We start from the raw sequence: 18,625 nt of genomic DNA, 5'->3' as shown, positions 1-18,625 counted from the left end.
TCTTTTGACGACATTTGCAGCGAAGTGCGCAGATGTGCCGCTAATTTTGTTGTTTGGCACCTTGCTTTTAAACATTTAGTATTCTCACTTTAAGGTGCTCAGCATGTGTTCTTACGAGCTGTACTACAAATACGACTCGCCCATTTTCTCCCTGACGTTACTGTGTCATCGACATCTGCTAAATGCCAACATTTGAATCTGGGCTCTTTCAATTCCAAAGCATCCATGCTACTTTAGCACTATACCTAGGGATTAAAACAGAGTGAACAGAGATTGCTTACGATGATGCTTGTATTGCACATTTCAAAGAAAAAAACAAAGGATGAAGGTACAGTACGGTCTACCGCTAGAGGGAACACGCGGGCACATGACCAACGGTCTGCGGAGCGCGAACTACCGGTGAGATTTGTAAATATGTAAAGCATGCACATAAAGCCAAAAGGGTGGTGCATTCCCCGCATCATTACTAGCTCTCCGCTCCAGCGCTTCAATTCTCTTTTGTTTCTTTCTTTTTTTATATCATAGTGCAAAGCAGCTGATACCAAGTCTGCCTCCCGCTTGTTGAAGAGGCGAAAATCTTATGCTTGAAGAGCAAGTTTGTTACTCTTGAAGCATCAAAGTTCAGTTGCTTTTCTGTATCAGAAGTGGCCAGTTGGCGCGAGTAGTTTGGGAAAACACGCGACTGCAGAAATTGCAGGCTTTGTTTTCCTGCTGACTAGGCTGTGTGGTGGCCAGACAAATCGCATCTAGGAAATACAGGACCGCCTGCCGAGCTTCAGGGTGGAAACGTAGCAGACAACGCAGGCCATGTGCCACCCTTACGAGTCTGTGTACATGCGCCGCATTTACAAATCTTGTCCGCAGATAGCGCTCCACAGATTGCCGGCCGCATGCTCACATGTTCCCTCTAAGAGTGCGCTGTACTTTACATGGGCTGACTTGAACACTTTCTGCCATAAAACAAACATTTGTTAGTTCAGTCTTAAAAAATCCAAAATTTGCGGAGGTTTTATACGCCAAAGCTGTAGTGGAGGGCTACAGATCAATTTAAGCTGCCTCGGGATATTGGAGGGATTTTGAACGTGGAAATCTTGACGCACAGGCGCTTTCATTTTTCACCCTCATAACATGTTATTTTAGTAGATATATTCATTCTCTCAATTGCACAGGCCATGGAAGTGTTTGCCACAATTTAGCAACGTGCTGAATTGGCACACATTGTGAGAAAGTACATACCAGACCACCCAAATTTTTAAAGCAGATGTATAAAGTGCCATCATTCAGTGTACATAATGCTTTAGATAAACTGCCCAAATGGGAAAAAAAACTAAAATTGCTGATTGCTGTTACTCGAACCAGGGCCCCTGTCTTGTCCTCTATCATGGCCTATCCAAGCTTTTTCTTTGTTTCATCTTTGCACCAGCAGATGGGACATACAACAATCAGGCAACAAAAGGGACCAACTCACCATATTTACATCCGTAGAACTCGACACGAAGCGAGATCCAATCTCTCCATCGGGTGGGATTGATTCGGATGTACCGAGCAACGATGGGTGTTTCAAACACATTGCGCACTTGTGAATCACTGTCACTGTTGCCTGTGAAAAGCTGCCGCGTGAAAAGGGAGAAAAGGCCGTTTGTAACAACCTGCACAAATTAAAGGTCAACTTTGGCAACTTCTTTTGTAACTTTTTCCATACTGTAACAGCCTCAATAAATGTTGTTCACAGCAAGAAAAGATAGCTGATACTAAAAAAACTCGCAAATTTACTGCTACGCAACAAAGCAGCGACGTCCAGTAAATGCAGCCACGTAAAGGCTCTGCTAATCTTCACAGCTACAAAATGGGAGCAAGGCTTGTTTGTCAAGACAGCAGCAGAGAGAAAGAAGCTGCAAGCTTAGCAAGCTAACCTTTGTGTTCCCCTGCTCATCCTTGCACTCGGTGAAGTTGCCTCCATCGACGCTGTACAAAATCCTAAACTCCTCGACAAATTCAGAGCTGTTCTGCTTGCCCATGGTGACAATGGACGTGATGGTCTTCTTGGAGTCAAATGATATCATTAGGTACTGTTCGCTATCAGAGTTCTTTGCCATCCATGCTGAACCACCTGCAAAGGGTATTGCAACAATGCAATGAGAAACCAGTGGCCTTGTACAGAGCTAGAGGCCTTTCAGATTATACAAGCCACAGCTGACATGGTAAATGCACACCAGTCAAAAATTACTTTGCCAATGCACAAAGAATAAGGGAAGTCACACCCTTCTGACCGACTCTCACTCTTTTTTTAGGAAGAATTTATGACTCCTGCAATTCAAGTATATTTTCTTTACAGTGCACCCCCCCCCCCCCCCGGCCACCCTCATACGTGCTGATTTACAGGTCAAAAGGTACCAAGTTACATGTCCAAGAGAGAGATAGAACTTTATTCTCTAAACAGCCCTAGCCCAGGCCATCGTGCCACAGTCTCTTATGGCTGGTCCGTAGAATCCTCCAAGAGGTCCTCACTAACACGAAGGCAGTGGGGCCGCCAGGGGTCCTTGCGTCGACTTGACATCCATGCCAAGGCAGTTCTCCCTGAGAAGTTGTGGTCTGGGAGTGCCATCCACCAGACATGACCAAGACCACAGCTTCTCAGGGACATTGAAGTGAATTTGTCAGAATCTAATTTGTGGTTGCATTGTGCTGTTCAACCCGTGTACTTCATTCGTTGAAGTTACTTAGTATTCTAAAAACTTGGTATGTATATCTGTAATAAGCAACAGAAGGAAAGCACGATGCACTGTTCGCAATGGCTGGCCACACCAACTACTAGTACCATAATTACATCACACTAGTTTGTAATATGTTTTCGCACTATCTAAGCCCTGTTTCAGCTAATCCCACAGTTTATACCGCATTTTTTTTCTCATTCCCGCACTCGTCGCACAGGTTGAACAATCTACTATTTTAGCCCTGCATGGTCCTTGCCAGTATGCACTCACAGCTAACATCACCAAATCGGTGCAGAGGGTGGTGTAAAAAAAGCAGTACTTTTGAACCCACTTTCCTCGGTAAAAACTGCATCTAAATCATGCAGTTTATGTAAATCACGCAGTTGTTCATGAAAATCGTTCAAATCACGTATGATCCTCCAAATCTGTATACTGGCTGACCTTAATCAACCACTTGGGTAATCTCGCACATGGTTATGGGCAATAAATGGGTATGAGTCAGGGGTAGCTTTTATTATTAGTATTTGTGACACTAGATGAACCTTTACGCTCACTCAGCAAGAATCCGTAGCTTTGCAAGTCCTGATTTCAGTTGGGGAAAATTTTATAGGAACATGATGAATTATTCTTCCACCCCCTGGACTTCTTCATGACGTAAAAATCAAGTACGAAAACTTGCAGTTTCATTCCTATATGTAAAGTGGCTGCAGCCAGACAGATATACGATTCCCGCTTCAAATTCATGGTGCCTAATTTCGACGTCCAGTGATGAAAAGTGTGTTTTATTTCTCAGACCTGGCATCAAAATGTTTGTGCGTATAGGCAAAAAAATTGAAGATGGGTTGGTGCTGCTAAAGTAGTTTTATGCCTTATGAATAGAGGCACTCAATCCAGAAGTGGGGCGACAATCATCTCATTTTAATCGCTTCCTACACTGTTTACAAAAAGCTGCTGCTTTAACAGTTGAATAAGGCCAACCTTTCCACACACATTTCCTGAAAGCTTGCAGCAGACATTTCCCAATGTTTTTTCCTTCCTTCCTATCCTGCACAAGGCTAGCAAGGCTAGCCCCAAATCTTTCTGGTGAACTAGTCACTTCCAGCTTTCTCAGTTCCCTCCAAGATAGAAGAATCAGATAAGTGTAAAACATACCACCATGTATGTGGTGCGCAAACATGGAAGATGCACTGATGCCATAGCAATATTTTTGCTCTGACAGTGAGCTGAATGAAGCCACTGAACGCATTTTTTTAGGGGAGGGGGGGGGGTAAGTAACAACTTTTGAACTTGACAAAGGGGCTTGATCATACACTGCCGTTACTACAGACTGTTTACGGAAATAAGTGTCTGATTTTATTTGCAGAGCTGGTGTCGTTGAGTGGCATTCCAGAACATGCAACTCACGGCACCCAGTCAGAGAAACACGAAGTGGAAGGCGAGGTGTTTGCCAACGTGCAAAAACGCTTACTGCCCAGACGTGCTCTTTCTGCTCCCGTGTCAGGGTATAACGTGGTGGAAGCTGATAACGCGGCATTCCCGGCCAATGCTTCATCGCAACCTATAGCAAAGAGAAACGTAACCGTCAATACACTGGCACGAACCTACTAAGCATTTTAGGTAATCAGTACGTGCAAACATTTTTTTCAAGTCACCTGGCACTGAGCAGCAGTTACAAAGCCGTCCACTAAATATGGCCGGGGTTTCATTCTTTGTGAATAAATTATCGCACTGTATAAGTTTGAGAACAAAGGCCTTGTACAAGCATGCCAAGTCTCTTGCCAAAGTCTGACCTCCATCCACGGCCGACAGCAAGAACATGCCCTAACCAGCACGCAGGACAAGGTTTTGTAGCACAGTGTGCCACCGTGCTTAAACTGTTGGTCTCCAGTCACAACCACACGCAGGCGCAAAACTTGGTTTATATACATGGTTTTACTCGTTTTACTGATCGATCAACATTCGCTCAATTCGATTTGGCCGCGCGCGTCTACACAGCAACAAAAAGCCGATGATGATAGCAGTGACAATGATGAACTTAAAGTCAGAGTTACTGGATATTGAGTAACTGTGCTTAAAGTAGCGTAATATGTTAAGCTAAACAAGTCCACATCGTTTATTAAACATTTGTATTTAAAAATTCAATCATTTCTTTCCGCGTTAAGAAAAGTAATTTACCATTATAATCAAAATCGACATCGCAAGCCAAGACAAGTTTGGGTTGCAGCCGGCTGAATAATAAGTAGAAGCGTAGAAGTAGGTAGAAGTTGTAGAAGGAAACCGAACGCGAAGTATAACAGCTTGCTTTTGTAGTTGGTGAGCTCTATCTGCTACCGCACCTCATTTTCTGGCAGTTTACTTATCATATTTTTATTCCCGTTTATACTCACCTTTTCCCTGTATTTATTCGCTTTACTTCTTTTAATCCAAATTCCAGTTTTTCCTCTTCTCTCAGTTAGCACCCATTTCCTGGCCAATCCCCCTGAGTGGGTACGAGCCATTTTTTTTGGTATCAACCAACCGATTGCGCGTGGCTTTTGCTGTGGAAAAGGCGACTGCTGCAAGCATCACGAGGCGCGGCTCTTTGAACCATGTCACGCACATTGGGTATGAAAAACACTACTCCTGAGGAAATACACAATTGCGGTCAGTTTTTAAGTCAAGTCCCCTTGCATTGCTTCAGTGATGTCCGTGGAAGCAATGCAAGAGGACTCACTCCGCCACATAATTGGGGAGTGCGACTTCAGCTCAGAAAATCCACCCCTCCTCCATCCTCCCACCCACTCTTTGTCCAAATCCTCCCTGGCGACCCAGCTAGCGCTGGTCGACCGGGCGCAGGCGGCCATGACATCATATGGGCTCCAGTGAATAAGGAACCACTCCCAATTTAGACGCTCAATAAATGTATTCTCTCTCTCTCTCTCTCTCTCTCTCTCTCTCTCTCTCTCTCTCTCTCTCTCTCTCTCTCTCTCTCTCTCTCTCTCTCTCTCTCTCTCTTGCATTGCGGCCGTAGAGGCTACTCATTTTATTCGGAACATACATGCTTTATACTAATTTTATTCAGAACATACATTACTTTATGCCGTAGTAGTTTTCCTCCATGTTCACCCACCAAGATTGGTTCACATATGAAACTCAATGGCTCAGAAGCGAATGGGTTCCCAGAACTCAGTCGATCTCCTAATGTCAGCACCAAATGTCACTTGCTCGAAATTCGTTAGATTTATCACGTGCCGGTCATCGAGTAATTTTATACGGCGACTCTAAAATGTGCAAATATGCTCAATGTTTTTTTTTTTTTTTTAAATGTCAGACATTAGGTTGTTCAAACACGGTAATGATCCCTCCAAAAGCTAGCAGAGAAAAAGAGGGGCGGGCCAACCGAGCCAACTATTCGCCCCGAGCGCGAACAGAGTCGGCCCCTGGCGGCGGCGGGAGGAACCGCTCCTAGTGTGGATGGCGCTCTCGCGTCGTCTGCTTTTTCACGTTACGTGCGGCGCAAGACGCGTGCTGCACATGACAAAACAACCAATATGTGTGCTCGTTTGAAAGTAAGCAATGACATAAGGTCTCTTCGATTTTACTGCACTCGCTGCACTCATTCAGGTAGTGCAGCACTCGTCTCTTCGATTTTCGGGTGCAGCGCGCGGCGCCTGCACTTTTCTCTTCGATTTACCGACGGTGCAGAGAGTGCAGGATGAGTCCACGCTTTCCCTGCACCTCCCAGGGAGGAGGTGCAGAAGCAGACGACAAAAGTGCAGGACCGGTTCTGCAGTGGCGGCGCCTGCGCTGAACTGGCTGAACTCATCCTGAACTCATGCAGAAAGTGCAGGCCAAATCGAAGAGACCTATAGTTACCTCTGCTTGCGCATTTCCCGTAGAAACGCAATAATCAGCGGCCGTTGCGGGTTAATGCGCTGGTTTAATTCCACGAAACATCTTCGCCCTGGTCACCGCTTGAGTGTGAAACGTGTTATAAACATTGCTTCCACACATCGCAATTTTCTTATTGTTGAGTGCAGTCGTCTGCCGTTTCGGGAGCGTCGAAGGGTGCTTTTTGAAGGTGGCGTGGTGATTATTTAAAGGATCAAAGTTTAGTACGCGAAACGGGTAAGAAGCGACAAGACCTGTGCATACGCGTGCAAATTCCACACCCTTGTAAAATTGCGCTGTGTCCTGGTAGAAAGAAGAAACAAACAAAAACATTTACACTGCACACGACCCGTGCGCTATCGCCCATACATTACCGTCCACGTATTTTACACCCGCAAGCGCCTGTGTGATCGTGTCCTTCCCGTACCTTTTCTAAAATAAATACCATTTTTGGACAGTCGTTGTTTATACTGAGGAGGAGGAATAAACATTTATTCAACTGTATCGAGTTGCTAATTTTACGTATTATTTAAAATACGTTTCTATGGATGCGCAAGAGTATTTAGGGGGGATTTTTCAGTAAAATTAAGCAGTTGTGAGTTTGCGTCTGTCATGTGGCATTTCGTGTGGCATTATATATCATTTTCAAATCCGACATGAATCACCTTGTCGAGAAACGTGTCTCACTCAGCATAACCAAATGCCGACTATGGTCACGTCTTAACCTCTTAAGGTGGACCTAAGTTTAAAGAAAGAGGAGAAAACGCGTAATATAATGCACGTTCTTGCCCACATGTGTGAGGGGTTTGTGCCATGACTCGCTGTTTTTTTTAATTGTTTCCCACATTGCTTGCTTTCAATACAATTTTGAAAAAGGCGAGCCACAATTCCTGGACAATCCCGGACCAAAGGGGGGTTAATCAGTTTTGAAAATACGTACTGCTTTTTCACCGCTACAGAACACGACGCCTAGTGTAGTTTCGGTTGTCTGTTGTAAGTAATACCAGACTCTGGTAATACTGATAACCATAGTTTGGATTTTCGCGTTACATGCGTTCTCTTCTCGCTGCTCTTGCAACGTTGGCAGGACCCCCCCCCCCCCCCCTTCCCGAAAAAAGACTAAATGCACACAGAATTTCATTTTTTAACCAATCCTCAATAATTAAATCCCAAGAAAAAGGCGTTATTCAGTTTACAAAACAAAGTAGTTACCGGGAACCCGTTGCGCTGATTCGCAACGAGAAATAAAAACGAAATGTTTTACTACATCTGCAACAGCGCAACTTCCTTTATTGCCATCTTTAGGGCTCGTAAGCGACCTTATACGCAAGAATGCAAACACATCTCGCTGTTGCAGGCACCTGTTAGATTTTAAAAGGAACGCAAATGGTCAACAGAGCAGCCGTAACAGAAAATTTGTGCTCACTGTGGGGTCCCAGAAGCTTGGTTTGTACACTGTAAACCTGCTTGTCACTTTGCGAAAACCTAGCTAAACATGAGATGTTGATTGTACTGCGTGCGTTGACAATTTAATTCGCAAGTTCACTTCCGACGAAAGCCGTAAATAAGTTATCCGAAACCGTTGTTCATCAAACCCTCCTTCAGAGTCGTTAAAATTTCATTTAAAAGACCCGTTAGAGCGGTTACATTTATATCTGCGCTGATCAAAATTCAGTAATTTTATGTTGCCTTTTGAACACAAAAAAATTACGTAAGCTCTTAGAAAGAATGTCGGGGAAGGTAGGTGGTGTTACCATTTCAGGGCATCCCACAATGCAAGAATGCGTCATGCTACCAGTGAAAGCGATTGAGATTGCCGTTGTAAACTGAATTTCAGAGATCGAGGCTTTCTGATTTGTTTCTATTTATGCTTTTATTGAAGGCTCAAAGCCATAGTCTTGCAAGATCGAGCTTGCTACGAGCCACAGCGTACAAGTTCATTGTCACAATTACGGCCATTCTGAGATTCCCGATGAGTCGTCGCTTTTTTTGGCGTAGTAATGAAGACTGACTGCCGCTTCCATGCTATACATTGAACGTTGAGGAACCGAACTACAGCATACCACTCTTGTTTGCACCTTTCGTGCGCACATACGGCGGGAAAAAGGCACGAAGCGCACCCACAGTGTGCATTCTTACGGGCCGCTCAGCGGAGCATCCACACTAGCAGCGCGACGCTGTCGCCACCTACATGTCGAGCTCGCGGCGAATAACCGAAAAAGACGTGTTCGCCCATAAAGGCGCGAAGCACAAAATGCGGAGAAAAGCTTACCAAAGCACGGAGTGACGGCTTGGAACAGAAGCAACACGAAAGGCAAATACAACATTCGAGTCATCGCCAAATGTCTGAGGTAATATGCTAGAGCTGGAGCATTTTTAAATCGGCACGTAAAGATTTGTTTACAACGCGGAGGAACGTACGAGCGCCGACGACAGTGGACCCTGTTCGGAGGAAAAATCTTCGGGGCCCCGCTGATATCCCAGGGCCGCCCACCGCTGACTATGCTCTCTCCGTCGGCCGCACCCACTCCCCCAGCTGCCGCAACGTTTCTGCAATGGAGGAAAGAACGCTTCTTTTCTACGTGGCTTCTGCGATGTTTCCTAACGTTGTACATTGCAGCAGCGTGGTCAACTGCGGTCCAACGTTTATACCCGTTTGGAAATGCTTACGTGACCTAAGTTGCCCGTATGCGGGTTTATATGAAGGAGAATATGCTGTAGGGAAAGTTGGTAAGCGCGAAAAGTGGACGAAGACTTAGAAGAAACAGCGCCTGCTCCGTGCGCCTTCTAAGTCTTCGCGCACTTTTCGCGCTGATGTGTGTTGTGTAGATGTTCATCTGCGCACAGCAATATATTGGAATGTTGTTGCTTTAAATTTATTTATAGCGTCGAACGAGTATATATTTCGTGAGGGGGGGGGGGGAGTACTAATATGGCACGTGGCAACTTCGGCAATGCCAAAAAAACATTAACACATGCAAGACTGCAAACGAAAACATGACAGAAAATAGAAAAAAATTGTACAAGCAACGAAGACTAGCAACGAAACTGTTGACGTAAAAGACATGTACAATAAATCCGCGTCATAACGAAGTCCTTGGTAAAGAAAACTGGCTTCGCTATAAACGATGCTTCGTTATTGGCGGATATGACTTGCTCTCTATGCAGTGGGAACTAGAAAGGAGTCTGAATAAAGAAAATAAAACGATTTTGTTACAACGAGGGTTTAGTACATAGAAGCTTTTTTGCACGTAACACATATGCTGGAGACATGATAAAATTGAAACATCTGCGAACTGCTTTGGAAATGGCAATGAAAGCACCAAATCTCAATTTTGATAAATCGGACAAATGTGGTTGGCTCCGCCAACGTTCTTTAACCGTCTTGGAATCGTTTTGGGGGTTTGCGAGGAGTGAATCCATCGAAAAGTTAAGGTAGGTATATTGCAGAGAGAGGAAGAAAAATCTAGCGAGTGACGTCCAGTGTGGCGGAATGAAGGTCTAGACACTGCGTCGTCGCATTCGCTGCGAGACGTTCGTAATCAGGAGATTTCCCAGGCAGCCGGTAGAGTTTCGCGTGGCGTTGACCCGTATCGTTCGAGGCCCGCGAAACGGCCTCTGGATGAAAGCGCTCTCATCCAGCGGCCGTGCCCGTGAGACCGCAGTCTTTGATCCGCGCGTCTAGCGTCGTCAGCAACGGGGATTCTCTGTTGCTGACGGCGCTAGACGCGCGACGTGATAGTCCGCTCTTTACCCGCCACGGTGGCTCAGTGGCTAAGGCGTTGCGCTGCTGAGCACGAGGTCGTGGGTTCGATTCCCGGCCGCGGCGGCCGCTTTTCTGATGGAGGCGAAAAGCAAAAACGCCCGTGTGTACAAGATTTCGGCACAAGTTAAAGATCCCCAGGTGGTCAAAATTAATCCGGAGCCCTCCAATACGGCGCGCCTCATCGCCTGCGTTGCGTCGGCGCGTTAAACCCTACAATCAATCAATCGATAGTCCGCTCTTTGAAAATGTTTGGCCGAATCAGTCGAGGTCGAAGCACGTCATTTTCGTTTCGTCTATGTGAGCCGGAAGAATAGACTTTGTCCGGATAGTTATACTTGGCATGAGTTCCTCCCATAACTCTTCCTAGGTTACCCTCTACCTGCGGCTTTAAAGCAGCGGGAAGTAGCTTTGGGGGCTTGAAGCGTTTTGGTGGAAAGGTAAAAAATACAGGGGTTTATCGAAAATTTCGAATTTGTGGAGGGGGGGGGGGGGGGGAGGGGGCGAAAAACTGCTGGGGTGTGTGTATAAATCCCTGGGCCTGGTTCTCATCGTGGGATTTTTTTTGTGGGGGGGGGGGGCGGTGTCAAATTCCTGCGGGGCGGGGGGGGGGGGGGGTTAGGGGGGGTATAAATCCCTGGGTAAATAACTGGTGGGCAGTACGCTGTCGGCGGCAGCGGATAAAAACAAGCCTTTTTTTTCTGAATTTCTCATCGATTCCGTGCACGAGCGAATCCCACAGGTAGAAAATGGACGCCAGGGAAGGGACCGTTCACCGCTTGCGTCCTTGGCGCTCGGGGCGAAGAACCCCAGAAATAAATTTACCATTCGATGCATGTTACCAAGGCTGAGGGCTTATCCTTAGGAGCTAACTGATCATTAAGTACAATGTTACGAAGGCTGAGGAATTATCCTTACGAACTATATATATATGTGACGCTGGACGTCTGTTCATTGTACACAAATATTCCCCACTCGGAAGGCATCGCAGCGACCGTGGCAGCATTTACTGGCTCAAACAACCCATCAATAGACATAGAGAGCGAAACTCTCGCAACGCTTCTAACCATTGTACTAAATTATAACCACTTCGAATTCAACGAAAAGCACTTCCTTCAGATCAGTGGCACGGCGATGGGAACCAAGATGGCTCCAAATCACGCCAATATTTTTATGGCATCATTGGAAACTCCTTTCATTGAGAAGCAAGAAAAGAAACCACTGTTTTACAGGCGTTTTCTAGATGACATATTCATGATATGGAACCACGACAAAGCGAGCCTTCTCGACTTCATTTCAAAATTTAACTGCCTCCATCAATCAATCAAGTTCACCCACGACATATCTCAAGATACTATCAACTTTTTGGATGTAACCCTTCAGGTACATGGCAACTCCCTCGCGACCACCGTCTACAAAAAACCCACGGATCGCCAACAGTTCCTGCATTTTGACAGCAACCACCCACGACATTGCAAAGTTGGAATACCATACTCGCAGGCATACAGATGTATGTATGTATGTATTTATTGTACTTAGGAAAAGGAAAAGCCACCAACAGGCGTAATTTGTCTCGCCTAGGGGGCGGACACCGGAACGCCTGCTGGTGTAGGGGGGGAGGGGGAGGATAGGGAGAAAAGAATACATAGGATATACCGCCGAATCTGTTCTGATGCCCAAGAATTTGACAGAAACTCGCAAAATCTAAAGAACATCCTTCTGAATCAAAATTACCCAGAAAATATAATTGATGACGCAATCAACCGGGCCCGCCTCGTTGCGGTTGGCAACACCCCCGGCGATGGGTCCTACATGAGCCGGGAACCACCTTATGTGCGTTGTGGTCTCTTTGTGCTCGGGGAGGATGCGGGCTGCCACCATTCCCACCTTGCCTCTAGAGTAGTTGGTGATTGCCATTTGCGAGTCGCTCAGTACCGTTCGGGCCTCGTCGCCGCCGCACAGAGCTAGGGCGATAGCGGCCTCTTCCGCCTGCTCGGCATTGGTGGCTTGGAGGCTGCAGGCGTTGACTGTGTTTCCGTCCGCAGCGCGAATTACCACTGCCACGAAGTGCTGTGGTCTTTCCGGCATCTGAGCGACGTCGACGTACATAGCCGTGCGGTCGTTTTCGTAGGTATCCGCCAGCGCTCTGGCCCTGGCCTGTCTGCGCTCTTTGTCCCTCTGCGGATGCATGTTGCGCGGGAGCGGCGAGATCACCAGCTGTCTACTAATGATAGCCGGCAGCTTCTTTCTTTGCATGTCAGCCTTTTCTTCTTCTCTAGTTGTTGTCGGGCTGAGGCCCGCACGCTGTAGAATCTTCCGGCCAGTCCTGGTGTTCTGTAGTCGTTGTATCTGCGCTGTACGCTGAGCATCTCTTCGAGAGTATTATGGACTCCCAAGGACGCCAAGGCCTGGTTGCTAGTACATGGCAGGAGTCCAAGGGCCGTTCTGTATGCATTCCTTATGGCTGCGTTAATCCTATCCCGCTCGTACTGCAGCCATCGGTGGAAAGAGCCCACGGTACGATACGTGGCTCACCACAAACGACTGCAGTAGTCGCAGGAGGTTGGCTTCCCGCATGCCGTCACGCCGCGTCGAAATTCTCTTTATGGGGCGGGTGGTGATGCCTATTTTCGTTAGCAGCTTTTCGAGCGCCGTGTGATTACCGTTGCCTGCGTCCATGTGTAGGCCTAATACTCTGATGGTATTGACGTGCGGGATGGTGGTTCCGTCTTTGGTGTATAGGTTGATGTTTCTGTGTGCTTCTTGTTCTCCCTTCTTTCTTCGGTGGCCGGAGGGTGGTATGATCAAAAGCTCCGATTTTTGAGGTGAGCAGTGTAGCACCGTGCCGTGGAGGCTGGTTTCGACGGTATGTATTGCCTGCTGCAACGTCTCCTCGATGTGTCCGTCCGAGCCTCCTGTTACCCACAGCGTCAGGTCGTCTGCATATATGGTGTGTCGTAGGTCCGGCAGCTGGGCTAGCCTTTCGGCCACCGGTATCATTACTAAGTTGAATAGTAGTGGGGAGATGACCGACCCCTGTGGCGTGCCTATGCTGCTCAGCTTTCGGTCTTCGAACTGTAATTGCCCTATTTGGATGCTGGACGTCCTGTGTGACAGGAAGGCTCGTATGTAGTTATACGTCCGCTCTCCTAGACCAAGTCTGTTGACCTGTTCCAGGATGGCGGAGTGACGGACGTTGTCGAAAGCTCTTTTCAAGTTAAGCCTAGGATCGCCTTGCAGTCAACCTTGCTGGGAGTTTCCTGTGTGCAGAGCTTTGCTCTAAATCCCAGCATGGTGTCGGGGTATATGTCGTTCTCTTCCAGGTAGTCTTGCCACCGATTGTTCAGGACATGTTCCAGCACCTTCCCTGCACATGATGTGAGGGACATGGGCCGTAAGTTCTGTATGCTGGCTGGCTTGTTCGGTTTTGGGATCAGTATTGTACGGGCTGTCTTCCATTGTTTTGGGAGATCACCCGAGCGCCAGCATTTGTTGTAGTACATCGTTAGGGCTTTGATTGCCGTGTCGTTCATGTTTCTTAGAATCTTGTTGCTTATGGCGTCCGGACCAGCAGCCGATCTGCAGTTCAGTTCCTGCGCCGCTCTGCGGACCTCCCATTCTTCTATGTCTTTATCGAGTTCGGGGTTTGCCGTTCCTCTATAATGTGGGTGGCCAGTGTTAGGGGTGGCAGGCAGGTATTGTTCATTGAGTAGCTTGGCTAGCTTTTCAGTACCGTGCGTCTTGGTTGCCTTGTAGACGATCTGGGCAAGTCTGTGATGTTGATAGGCCTTGCTTTGCGTCTCGTCTTGCAGGTGCCGGAGGAGCTTCCACGTCTTGCTGGCGTGCGGCTGTCTGTAGGGCTCGTTGCATATGGCGTGCCATTGTTGAGCGCATAGCTAACGACTGTACTTCTCGATCTCTCGGCCGAGGTGCGCTATCCGCTTGCGCAGGCTTCGTAGATGTCGCTGTCTCTTCCATCGTCTTTGCAGGGATCCTCTGGCCTCGATCATATGGGCCAGTTTAGGGTCCATGACATGGATATGTTCGTCGGTTTCAATCTCCTTTGTGACTTGTTTGCTGGCCTCCACCATCTTCGTGGTCCATTGCTCGATATCTTCGATGGTCGAGTCGGTGTCGATTCGGCGGAAGGCATTCCAATCGGTTAACTTGTGCTTGTGTGTATTCTTGTTGGTGATGGGGACCTCCACTTCTATGATGTAATGGTCGCTCCCGAGACTATGCCCCGTGTTTCGCCACTTGGACGCCTTGCCGCTGGGGAGACAGATCAGTGGGGGAGACACACAAAGGCGAGGTCGGGGTTGGTGTCTCGGGCGGTGGAGGTACCGATGCGGGACGGTTGCTGTGGATCTGTGATGAGCTCGAACCCGGTAGCATCGTGGCGGTTTCGTGTGGTTCCATTGTGTTGCCGTTATGTTGAGTGATCTGGTTTTTACTAGCGCCAGAGGGAATTCCGCGTCCGGGTCCACACCGGTGGCAAAGGCACGCAAGTGCTGTTGTGTTACGGTGAGTAGGCGGTGGTTCTCGAGGCGCCGAAACTCGTCCATCATGTTCTTGTCGATGTTGTCTCTGTGGTAGAATCGGTAGTATTCGTCAGCTTTGGTGAGGTAAAGGTTATTGACATTGGTGCACCGGCTGAGAGCAATGTACACGCCCTCCTCTTCGCAGCTTTGTTGTTGTTGTTGTTGTTGTTGTTGTTGTTGAGCAGCTTTGTCTTCTCGTTCTTCTTCTTCTTCGGCGGTTCCCCTACGGGAAGATGACGACGGTGGTTGAACGCGAACCTATCTCGTGATGGATTCTTTGGCTGGCCAATCCCTAGGGGCATCCTGCCACAATCAGCATCAGAGGCGCTGCGGACGGGGCTGGTTGAGCTGCAAGGCGCGTGGCGCTTCCCGCCACAGCTTTCCCACGGGAAATTCAGGATCCCCCTCTAAAGGTTTCAGTTCGTCGTTTCCATTGACGTTCAGCTTCGCGTGCCTTCGTTGTATCAGTAGCTTCTTGACGTAGTTTGAATGAGTCAAGGACATAAGGCGCGTTCGTAGCACTTGCTCCTGTCCCGGATTTGTAGCGTAGTGGGAAGAGCACCGTGTACCTCCCATTGCGGCCAGAGAGTCGTGGGATCGAAACCGGGCGCCGCTAACTATTTCTTTTTTATATAGTGTAGTATCGCGGCGCTGTGGGTGTAAGGAGGAGAGTTGCGCATGCGCAGTGAGCGTGTGGACGGCGCCGCCATCAACGACGGAGGACCGGGCGAGCCTAAGAAATGCTCCGCATTTAAAAAATGAGAATGTTGCTCCTGCCGCATGGAAAATCGCAATCACACGCGGGGAGGTCGTGCTCACAAATTCGCCAGTGGAACAAAAATGAGAATAATTTAAGAGTGGGTGAAATTTATACGGAATATCGTGGGTTGAGTTCACAAAAAAATTCTAGGGGTCAACGAGTGGGGGTTGGGGGGGGGGGGGAGACGTTGATCTATCCTAGTATTCTTTACCATGGTCCCCTTCCAGCGGGAAAAAGAGGGTATTTGTCACTAAATTAACACAACTTGACCCTGAAACAAGTCCCCATAATTTACAGAGGTTTCACATTACTCCCTTTTAGGCAGTTCATGAATACGTGGCACCGTCTAACTTAAACGAAGTTGCATATCTGCGGCAAAATTCAATTTGTTTCGGTGTGCAAGCCTGGAAAAGCATGCTCACGTGCATACGTTGTAGAAAACTGTAACAGAAGCTTTACAGCCGTCCCATGGAGATGGGAAACATCTCTCCAGTTCCAACCAAAGTGCCTCGACGCTGACAGGGGCAAATCTTGCCTTCGTCACTGCGTTTTCCTGGAGCTTCATCAACTCATTTTCAGCTTCGACAGGTTCATGTGCGAAGCAATGTACGCCATCTTCAAAAGGGCCACAAGCCGTGTGCATGGGGCTGACTTTGGGAATTACTCTTTGATGTGGCAATTTACTGTGCTCAGAGGGGTTACGATTGCGGCTCTGTCTTTTGCCGATACTGCCCCGGAAGATCACCGAGCAGCTTAAAAGTACAATAGTCGTATACATTTGCAGCTTTTTACAAAAGCCGTTACTGGTTGGGGGAAGTGTCAAGAATGTGGACGCTTGTGTGATATTATGTGGATTGTTGTGGAACTGTCTGTGTGTCACGGCCGGATTAAACACTGGAAGGCGGGCACGTTCCAAAAAATATTTTTAACAGCGCTGTTTAAGCTTCAGCGAGAGAGAGAGAGAGAGAGAGAGAGAGAGAGAGAGAGAGAGAGAGAGAGAGAGAGAGAGAAAGTGGGGGCCCGTGTTCTCCTACGCCTCGCCTGCACATGTTTCCGCGAGCTGGGAGCCGCCATTTTGGGTAGCCGGCGCGTCACGTAGGTCGTGTCCTCTTCATGACCCCGCGCGACGCGGTGGTGTTGGCTCGCCACGAACGTGTGTGCGAGGGAGCGAGGGAAGGAGGACCAGTTTGTCACCTTCCTTAGCGCCACCCTCTCCCCGACCTGGGGAAGACCTCCTCTCCCCTCCGAGCTGACCTGCGGGACGAACGAGCGCTCCGCCGGGGGAGTCGACTGGGCGATTTGGTCGGAGTCGGTTGGCTCGGCTGTGCCTACGCCGAATGCCCCGATGATGGTGAACCCAGTTGGCTCCACGGACTCTGCCGAGAGATTCTGCCCTGATCGGTCGCCACGGGATTCCTCCCCTGCTCCCGCGGCCGTGATGTCGACGGATATCGAGGTCTGAGCCCAGCGGCTTGAGCGAGCGACAGGAGCCACTGTCTCCCCGCGAGCGATAGTCGTGTTGTCTGGTATATGCCCTGTATCTGCCAGGCAATAAAGCCTCATTTTGGATTTCCGGAGCCTGTCTACCGCATGTGAGTACCCGAACCCGTACGTGAGTCTTCGGATTCCGCAGGGCTAGTGTACGGCGCGTAGCGTTCTCTAGCAAAGCTAGCCGGGGTCCTCTGCTATCCCGTACGTTAACCCACAAGAGAGAGAGAGAGAGAGAGAGAGAGAGAGAGAGAGAGAGAGAGAGAGAGAGAGAGAGAGAGAGAGAGAGAGAGAGAGAGAGACGTACGTTTATTTGAGTGAGCGGCTGAAGTGGGCTTGAGCTTGGTCCGGTGGCTCAAGAAACAAAACTGCGGTGCCTGTAAAGGGTGCACCACCGCAGATAGCGTATTATAACAGTGAAGCTGGCTTTCGTGCGTGCTTTGCTTTTTTATGCTAGACCAGGTTGCTTGCGAACTAAGAGCTTTGTGGGGAAGTATTCATAAAATGATGGGGTATGCGTGGTCTGCGGAAAAGAAACAGAAACAATGCGGCACGTGTTAGAATGCGAGGGTATCCATCCAAATATACGAGGGAAATATTCGGCTTCCAGAAAGAAGCCCTAGTATTTAAGGGTAGCACAGAGGAAGTTAACTTCAAGGCTGTCCGGGCGACGAAAAAAAGATTAGAATGCTGGTGGACGAAAAGCAGAGAGGCGAATATTGCCTAGGACAGTTACAACCTGTAACAGGAAAAAAAAGTATGTTGTGCCTAATAGGTTTTTTGTGCCTGCCCTGAGAGCAGCGCTAGTATGCAAGAGTATAAAATATTAGTATTTTTGGTAAGATTACACGTCATCACCCCGCTACACAGGGGAAGCCAATAGCAATCATCATCATCATAATCGGAGTGTGAGCACAAGGGGCCTATGCGTAAGCGCACCCCTTATTATACCATTTTAAGGTGATAGTCTTTATTGGGCTTCTAAAAGGCAAAAAAAAAATGGCGCAGCTCTCACTAGTGGTGCAAGGCTGGAGAAACAGCGGAGCTGGGGGTCGACCTAGCTTCTTCTCCCTTGGGATCCGCTGTCAGTGTGAGGGACCGACCGCAGCGACCTTGTAAAATCCGGCTACATTTGGCCTCACCCCTCAGCACTTAGCCTACCTTAGCAAGAACATAGCAAAAAAGCATAGGCAAACTTAGCGAAATCGGAAGAAGCTAGGTCGACCCCCGCTCTGCTGTTTCTCCAGCCGCCAGTAGTGCAAGCTGCGTCAATTTCTTTCTTTCTTTCTTTCCTTATTTATTTTTTGCGGGGTATGGGTATGCGGACCTCTCTGCGGACCCGTTGGGGTCCCTGGACCCCCATTTGAGAACCACTGGTTTATCCGATCCTCACCCCCAACCCACACTTCGTCAGGCAAATGTCCTTGCGGGTTACCAAACGATCCGTTATGGGCAGGACAATTCCATTTTACACATTAATTTGAGCACT

The 18,625-nt window shown here is 48.2% G+C and overlaps 1 protein-coding gene across 3 annotated transcripts in view; it reads right to left on the bottom strand.

The window, feature by feature from the left end:
• Positions 1-9,119, bottom strand: part of LOC144178734 (neurexin-4-like) — a 50,869-nt gene extending 41,750 nt beyond the window's left edge. For all 3 annotated transcript variants that reach the window (XM_077706813.1, XM_077706811.1, XM_077706814.1), the window contains exons 1-4: positions 8,857-9,119; positions 4,183-4,272; positions 1,914-2,110; positions 1,469-1,610 (exon numbers count right to left, since the gene is read on the bottom strand). In XM_077706813.1, coding sequence (XP_077562939.1) covers positions 1,469-1,610; positions 1,914-2,110; positions 4,183-4,272; positions 8,857-8,920 — 493 coding nt within the window. In that variant the 5' untranslated portion in view covers positions 8,921-9,119. The remainder of the gene's footprint in view (positions 1-1,468; positions 1,611-1,913; positions 2,111-4,182; positions 4,273-8,856) is intronic.
• Positions 9,120-18,625: the final 9,506 nt, after the last annotated feature.

The sequence above is a fragment of the Haemaphysalis longicornis genome, unplaced genomic scaffold (assembly GCF_048455015.1).
Source record: "Haemaphysalis longicornis isolate Haplotype H1 unplaced genomic scaffold, Haemaphysalis longicornis Haplotype H1 scaffold_4, whole genome shotgun sequence".
Taxonomy (NCBI): Eukaryota; Metazoa; Arthropoda; class Arachnida; order Ixodida; family Ixodidae; genus Haemaphysalis; species Haemaphysalis longicornis.
Note: the sequence above shows the minus strand (reverse complement) of the source record. Positions and strands in the feature narration are given on the sequence as shown.